Source organism: Salvelinus sp. IW2-2015, unplaced genomic scaffold, assembly GCF_002910315.2.
Source record: "Salvelinus sp. IW2-2015 unplaced genomic scaffold, ASM291031v2 Un_scaffold1060, whole genome shotgun sequence".
In the NCBI taxonomy this organism is placed as follows: domain Eukaryota; kingdom Metazoa; phylum Chordata; class Actinopteri; order Salmoniformes; family Salmonidae; genus Salvelinus; species Salvelinus sp. IW2-2015.
Genome location: NW_019942712.1, coordinates 500309 through 509254, shown reverse-complemented (window position 1 = coordinate 509254; position 8946 = coordinate 500309). Strand labels below are relative to the sequence as shown.

Genomic DNA, 8946 nt, shown 5'->3' with positions numbered 1-8946 from the left:
ACATCAGTCAACACAGTCGTACCTACAGTACACAGGTCAGTTACCCTCATAGATAAGTATGTTACCTCAGTACAAGTCCAGTTACCCATACAATACACAGTCAGTTACCCTACAGTAGATAGTCAGTTCCCTACTACGTAGATTAGTCAGTTTAACCGCTATCAATACACAGTCAGTTACCCTACAGTACACAGTCAGTTCCCTCAAGTAGATACAGTATGTTACCTAGCAGTACCAGTCAGTTACCCTACAATACACAGTCAGTTACCCTACAGTACACAAGTCGTTACCCTACAGTACACAGTCAGGTTATCCCTACAGTAGTCAGTATGTTACCCTACAGTAGATACCAGTATGTTACCCTACAGTAGATTACAGTCAGTTCTACGACGTCAGTACACAGTAACAGTCTTTACCTACAGTAGATACAGTATTCTAGTATTACACAGTTTTACCTACAGTAGATACAGTAATGTTACCCTAATAGATACAGTATGTTACCCCAGTAGAAGTTGGTTACTACATATTACGGGCTATAAAACAGTATGTTACCCCTACCAAGTTAGATACAGTATGTTACCCCTAACGTAGATACAGTTTGTTACACCCTACAGTAAGAATAAGTGACCTACACAGTAATGATATAACCCTATACGTAGATACAGTTATGTTACCTTAACCTGCTACAGTAGATAACAGTATGTTTACCGACTCTCTATGTAGTATCTGAGCTGGGTTTAGGAAGCCATGATGAGTATCTGAGCTGGGTTTAGGAAGCCATGATGAGTATCTGAGCTGGGTTCAGGAAGTCATGATTAGTATCTGATCTGGGTTCAGGAGGAGGACCAGTATAGAGATGTAATATATTGCCACTCCATCACATACAGTACACACGTCTTTCAAATGGCAATTTTTTTTTATTCTGAATACTCCACCCACAACACACACACACACACACACACACACACACACACACACACACACACACACACACACAAGATTAGTCATCCTAGATCTGATGCCGATCTGTGGAACATGATGGTTTGGAATGACGTGGAGGATGGAGGGGGTTTTGGCGATGGTGGAGAGGGGAGGCGAGGCGTACTGACTTACCGCTCACGGCGGCCTTGATGTTGGGGTCTTCATCTGCCAGACTGCCTGGCACACCATGTCTCCCTTTGATCTACGGACACGTAATGGAAGGAGAGAGGGGAGAGAGAACAAGGTGAAAGATATACAGTGTATTCTGAAAGGACCTTGGGTATCTCCCTGCATTCATCTATAAAGCAGGATGTGTGTGACAGGGGTTGAAGTGACATGGTCATTGGTTTGTTGCAGCTACATAGCTGTGAGTCTCTGTGTGGTGTTTCTCAATAGACAGTCAGACACAAAACGCCATGCCTGGGTTCTGTGGCTGTTTTGGCCGCACGGGGCACCATATGCAGGTGGTGTATTTGATGTACCACGTTTGAAGCAAGTGTTAATTGGGAAAATGTGTCATATCAAATATAACCTTAAATTTGGGGGTCTTTAAAGAGAGTGAATTATTAGACTGTATAACCTGTGCTGAATATTGAATGACATGCTTATCTCCAGGTTGAGAGGTCACAATCGTGCTTTGTGTATTTACTGCTGTGTAGATTTATTTTGTTGATGCTTACAGGCATCGGCACCCCCCCCCAAAAAAATGATACTGTAGTGATATTAAATATGTGCAGTTCAAAGCATTCGTTCTTTTGTGGAGCACCATTGATGCTTAACTAGACTAAATATGGCACGTCTACACCAGGGACAATGGAATATAGGTCTGGTTTGAGGATGTGATGATGTTGTCTTCCTACCACTGAGAGCCAGTGACTTTTCTAGCCCTTTGAATGAGAGACATTGCCAAATGGATTGTGGGTCACTTTCTCTGAGGAGACTAAACACCTGTTCAGGATCACAAGGACACTGGTTCCAATGCAGAAAGGTGCCTGTTGACAGAAACACAGGGCTCTTGAGACAGAGGGGGGAAATGACTCAAACGTTTATTTTTATTTTAAAGATTGAACATGATGTGGAATGCAGCAAAGAACTATATTATCATTGTATTAAAAAAGGTGCAGTATTAATCTTTATGGTATATGTTTGTGTCATTGACAAGTTAATGTTGTTACTCAAATATATTGTATTGTAACACTAAAGAGCACATCCTCTTCAAAATGAAGAGTACACCGAATTTTGACCACAACCTTTGTCTTTGTTGTCACACTTGGAGAAACAGTCTAAGTCAATTTCATTCACCTATCACACGTTCAGTACAAAGATCGTCCAACTACCTTTATGACTATTATTCAAGCACTTGCGGCGGCGACTTAAACTCAAAAGAAACGCAAAACGAGTTGAACCTTCAAGCTGCCAGACATGATTCCTGAAATTAACCAGTACATGAAAATACAATAGTGGCTGAACTATAAACTACAGTAGGGACTATAAACTACAGTAGGAACTATAAACTACAGTAGGGAACTATAAACTACAGTAGGGACTATAAACTACAGTAGGGAACTATAAACTACAGGGAGCGGACTATAAATACAGTAGGAACTATAACTACAAGTAGGAACTATAAATACAGTAGGGACTATTTAAACACAGTAGGAACTTATAAACTACAGTTAGGACTATAAACTACAGCTAGGGAACTATTAAACTACAGTAGGGAACTATAAACATACAAGTAGGGAACTATAACTACAGTAGGAACTATAAACGTACAGTAGGACTATATTAAACTACAGTAGGGACTATAAACTACATAGGGAACCCCCATAAACTACAGTAGGGAACCTATAAACTACATGTACGGCATTGCACTGACTAAGGAAACTATAGAACTACAGGAGGAACTATAACACTACAGTTAGGAACTATAAACTACAGTAGGAACTATAAACTACAGTAGGGACTTTATAAACTACAGTAGGGAACTATAAACTACAGTAAGGAACTATAAACTACAGTAGGGAACTATAAACTACAGTAGGGAACTATAAACTACAGTAGGGACTATGTCTCTTCCCAGACAGTGTATTTTATAGTTTGGAAATTCAATGGGGCACTGTGGGTATGTGTCAACCGAGAGAAAGCCAGGCCGCGGTAAATGAAATGGGAACATAAACTGGAAACCATTAATGAATTGACAAGCAGATAATTCCCAGTTTATTATTATCAAACAGACTTCATTTGGTTCCCTACCCACAGCGCTGACTTGAGAGACTTGTCTTATAGATACAGCCCTTAACAAAATAGATGGCTAAAAGCTTGGTGGGAGTTGAGGGCAATCCACATTTACATAAAATGAAACTGGTGCAATTTAAATAGCTGCCCGCATGCATTGACTGAGGTCCAAATTCGACTGAGACTATCAAATTATGTAAAAAATAAAATAAAAATCCCCACGTCTTGTTTTTCCTGTTTTGGCAGACCTATATTTCTGACAGCCAACTGTGAGTGACATAGGCCTCCTCTTGTAAGCGAGATGTACTGAATTCCCTCAGCAGTAGGCCGTGTTTATCCTACTCCTCGTTCTCCTCGTCCTCTGTTGTTCTTGCCGTTCTGACGAGCTGTTCCATCGTAATGGGGGTAGTGATTTCAGGTCTCAGGGCCTCCGGGCTCTTTGGTTACAGGTCAGTGAGGTTGGCGAGAGAATGGTTGTGATGGATATGTCAGTGCAATGTAGACCTTTACTCTTCTGGGGATCTAACAGAATGAGGATCTCTAAATACCAGACATTCTGTATAGTTAGTTGTTACAAACAGTTTTTTGTGGATTTTACTGTAGTATTTATTACTGCATTGTCGGAACTAGAAGCACAAGCATTTCGCTACACTCGCATTAACATCTGCTAACCATGTGTATGTGACAAATAAAATTTGATTTGATTTGATTTAGTATTCACTATAGTGTTTTTGGCAAGATAACCTCGTATTTACAGTTTACTATAGTATAAATACTATAGTATGTACTATATTATGTACTGCAGTGTTTAAAATTAAAATTATCTTTGATATAGAAGTGGGGGCATTCTCCTTGAAGAAACCTACTGAGGAAACACTAAAAGAGAAAGTTCTCAATAACCTGCACAGAACACAATAATAGGGTCTATACTTGGCATGTAGGTTTGTCAGTCACGGGTGGTACAAATAAATATTATCATTTACCCATGGGGCGGCGCACAAATGGCCCAGCGTCGTACCGGGTTAGGGGAGGGTTTGGCCGGCAGGGATGTCCTTGTCCCATCGCGCACTAGCGACTCCTGTGGCAGGCCGGGGCGCAGTGCACGCTGACAAGGTCCCCAGGAGTACAGTGTTTCATTCCGACACATTGGTGCGGCTGGCTTCCGGGTTAAGTGGGCATTGTGTCAAGAAGCAGCGCGGCTTGGTTGGGTTGTGTTTCGGAGGACGCACGGCTCTCGACCTTCGCCTCTCCCGAGTCCGTACGGGAGTTGCAGCGATGAGACAAGACTAACTACCAATTGGATACCCCAAAAAAGGGTAAAAAATAAATACATTTAAAAAAAGGTTATGGTTAAGGAGTTAGGTTAAAGGGTTAAGGTTAAGGTTAGGGTTAAGTTTAAGGAGTTAGGTTAAAGGGTTAAGGTTAAGGTTATGGTTAAGGTTAAGTTTAGGAGTAAAGTTAAAGGGTTAAGGGAAAGGTTAGCTATAATGGTTAAGGTTAGGAGTAAAGTTAAAGGGTTAAGGGAAAGGTTAGCTATAAGGTTAAGGTTAGGGTAAGGGTTAGCTATAATGGTTAGGGTTAGGGTAAGGGTTAGCTATAATGGTTAGGGTTAGGGTAAGGGTTAGCTATAATGGTTAAGGTTAGGGTTAGGGTTAGCTATAATATAATGGTTAAGGTTAGGGTAAGGGTTAGCTATAATGGTTAAGGTTAGGGTAAGTGTTAGCTAACATGCTAAGAAAGTTGCAAAGTAGCTAAAATGCTGATTTCCGTGATGAGATTCACGTTATACGCCCACTCCGACCAACCACCCTACTTCCGTTTTTTGCATGTCTTATGTAACGTAACATATCATACTAATTTAAGTATCTCGGATTGACATTTACTATGTTACGTCTTGTCTATGAGACTAGGCTGGAAAGAAAGGAAAAGGGACAGCTTCTTCAGGAGATCCATGTTCATAGCAATGAATGGATGACTGGTCTCCTGCATGTTGTAGCTCACAAACTTGATGTTCTTAAAGAGACAGTGTACAATTGTCTATGTAACGCATCTCAACAGGAAGTAGTGCTTTTCACAATGTGAATCCTATTATTCCAGAAATGACTTTGTAATCTCGATGACAGGTATTTCTTTCAACATGTTATCTTTCTATAATAAATACATGTATTTACAGGGTTACATATTAGTTTCTAGAGCACAACATGTGCTTGAGAAGTAGCTAGCCGAGAATACATTTCGGTCCAACATAGGCTACATGTTCCTAAATGAAAAAATGTTTTTTCCACAACCACATCAGGTCGTCACTCGCTGTGTGATTCACCCAATAGTAGCATGTGAGCGCTGCTTAACAGTATATGTTTCTTAACGATCAAAGTGAAAGTAAGCTGTTTTTTGTATTTTGGAGGTTTTGGATGGTTTTCCATAATATATGATTCAAACATTTCCCAAGGCTTTCTAGTATGGTGACACAAAAAGCATGCACACTATGCCATTAAAGGGAGATTCTTGCAATTAGCTCAATAACAGTAAGTAAACTAGCATACGTTAGCGTACCTGTCGGTTTCTAGTCATTGCGCTAACGCTAGTTAGCATAATCCCACTTGATGATAGTCTCCCTCCAAAGCACACGGTCACAAACAGAGAGAGAAGAAAGAGAGAGAAGAAAAAGAGAGATAGTGATAGAGTGAGAGTGAGAGAGAGTGAGAGAGTGAGAGTGATAGAGAGTGAGAGACAGAGAGTGAGAGAGTGACAGAGAGATAGTGAGAGAGAGTGATACGAGTGAGAGAGAGTGCGTGATAGAGTGAGCGAGAGAGAGTGATAGAGAGAGAGAAAGATAGTGATAGAGAGTGAGAGAGAGAGAAAGGGCGAAAGTGATAGAGAGAGAGGAAAAAGTGATAGAGAGTGACCCGGAGAGAGAGAAAGAGCGAAGAGAGTGATAGAGAGAGAGAAAGACGGAGTGAGAGAGATGTGCGGATAAGTGAGCGAGAGGAGTGATAAGAGGGAGAGAAAATAGTGATAGAGAGTGAGAGAAAGATGCCGGAACAGTGGATTAAGACGAGAGATAAAGAGCGAGAGAAGTAGGTGTGATTAGAGAGATTGAAAAATAAGCAGATACCGAGTAGTGATTAAAGAGAGCATGAAAATTGAGCGAGAGAGAGTGATGAGTAGAGAGAGAGAAAGAGCGAAAGAGTGATAGATGCAGAAATTGAGCGAGGAGTAGAGATGATAGAGAAATAGCGAGAGAGAGTGATAGAGAGAGAGAAAGAGCAAGAGAGTGATAGAGAGAGAGAAAGAGCGAGAGAGAGTGATAGAGAAATAGCGAGAGAGAGTGATAGAGAGAGTGAGAGAGACACCGCGCCGAGACACCGTTTCACATCCAAAGGAAATGTGAGGAAATGAAGTGTGCCCTTCACTAACGGCAAAGGAGATCATTGGAGCCTGCACTGGAGAACTATGCAATTGAGAAGATGGCTTTCTGGTGTTCGGGTAGAGTTAGACATCGAGAAGACAAGAAGGGTGATGATGGTGGTGTTATTGTATTGTTTATACACTGTAAGAAAGATGTGCAGGGAGGAGGAGAGTAATCGGGTAGAGGAGTCATATAATAGATCTAAGATCCCTTTTTGCATCCATAGATACTGTTCAAACAAGAAACATAGACTTTACGTGGCAGTTTCCCCCAGTCACAGATTAAACCTAATCTTGGACTAAAGAAACAGATTTACGGGGCAGTTTCCCCCAGTCACAGATTAAACCTAATCTTGGACTAAAGAAACAGACTTTATGGGGCAGTTTCCCCCAGTCACAGATTAAACCTAATCTTGGACTAAACAGGATTTTCAATGGAGATTCTCTGAGAGACACTAAGTACTCAGTACTACAAAAAAAACGGGATGGTTCGCCTCTACTGCAATATTTGATGTGTGACACAGTCAAATTGGTCCAGCTGGGTACCCAGAAACCATTTCCTGCTGGTCAGGTCAAGCACCGAACTACACTTCAGACACCCCAACATTGTCCAGTTTCTAAAGAAGCATAAGCCAGAACAGAATAGAATACCTACAACAAAGACGTGCTGACGTCGCTGTACTTCTAACCCAGCACACCGTACTGATATTATCAGGGGATCCTCCCCCCCATTGTACTGAAATGCTAACAGATAACGTCGGCCTCTGGACTGACCTTTGATTCATATAGTAGCGTAGTAGCACTTACAGGGGGAATAGCTGAAGCAGGGTTTAAACCAGCAAACTTGTGGTTAACGGGGCGAGTGCGTCATCACCTATGCTTTAGCACTCTCATACGGAGAGTCTATATGAGGCTGTGAGAGATGGTAAACCCATAAAACTGTCCCTCAATTGTCCCTCGATACAGATATGGTCTATATTAGAAAGGCTTTAGAGAATGCGTAACACCCATAAAAACTTGTGCCCTCATTCACAGAAAGTCTATATTCGAGGCTCTTAGAGAGAGTACACCGGCAAAAATCTTGAGTCCTCGATACAGGAGTCATATGAGGCCTGTGAGAAGATGGTAAACCCATAAAACTGTCCCTCATACAGAGAGCTATATGAGGCTGTGAGGAGATGGTACACCCATATAAACTGTCCTCATACGGGAAGGGAAAGGTCTATATGAGGCTGTGAGAGATGGTAAACCCATAAAACTGTCCCTCATACAGAGAGCTCTATATGAGGGCTGTGAGATGATGGTACACCATAAAACTGTCGCCTCATACTAGAGAGGTCTATATGAGGCTGTGAGAGATGGTACAGCCATTAAAACTGTCCCTCATACAGGAAGTCTATTGAGGCTGTGAGAGGCATATGACTACACTCCATTAAAAACTGTCCCTCATCACAGAGGTCCTATATGAGGCTGTGGAGAAGATGGTAAAACCCATAAAACTGGCCCATCATACAGAGAGTCTATATGAGGCTGTGAGAGATGGTACACCCATAAACTGTCCCTCATAACGAGAGAGTCTATATGAGGCTGTAGAGATGTAAACCCATAAAACTGTCCTCATACAGAGAGTCTATAAGGCTGTGAGAGATCGTACACCCATATATATCTTGTCCCTCATACAGGAGAGTCTATATGAGGCTGTGAGAGATGGTAAACCCATAAAACTGTCCCTCATACAGAGAGTCTGATACTACTATGAGGCTGTAGAGATAGGTAACACCATAAAACTGTCCCTCATACAGAGAGTCTATATGAGGCTGTGAGGAGATGGTAAACCCATAAAACTGTCCCCTCATACAGAGATCTATATGAGGCTGGTGAGAATGGGTCAAACGCTCATAACAAACTTGTGCCCTCTACAGCAATCCTTTGGGTTCGGATGGTTAATATGTCTCATACAGCGCAATCTAATAGTGAGGGCTGTGAGAGATTGTAAACCATATGCAAACCTGTCCCATGACACCCAGAGAGTCTCTATCAGGCTGTTGAGAGATGGTAAGACCCATAACATACTGTCCTACATACAGAGAGTCTATATGGGCGTGAGAGATGGTACACCCAAAAACTGTCCCTCATACAGATAGTCTATATGAGGCGTGGTGAGAGATGGCTAACGCCATAAAACGGTCCTCATACAGAGAGTCTATATGAGGCTGTATAGATGGTACACGCCCATAAAACTGTCCCTCATTTACAGGAGTCTATAATGAGCTGGATGAGAGATTGGTTCACCCATTAAGAATACTGTGGCTCCTCTTA

The 8946-nt window shown here is 41.7% G+C and overlaps 1 protein-coding gene across 1 annotated transcript in view; it reads right to left on the bottom strand.

The window, feature by feature from the left end:
- Positions 1 to 1009: 1009 nt before the first annotated feature.
- The window catches only part of LOC112069628 (glucosidase 2 subunit beta), a 76692-nt gene continuing 68755 nt past the window's right edge, over positions 1010 to 8946 (bottom strand). The window contains exon 10 of the mRNA XM_024136982.2: positions 1010 to 1183. Within this exon, the coding sequence (XP_023992750.2) occupies positions 1010 to 1183 (174 nt within the window). The remainder of the gene's footprint in view (positions 1184 to 8946) is intronic.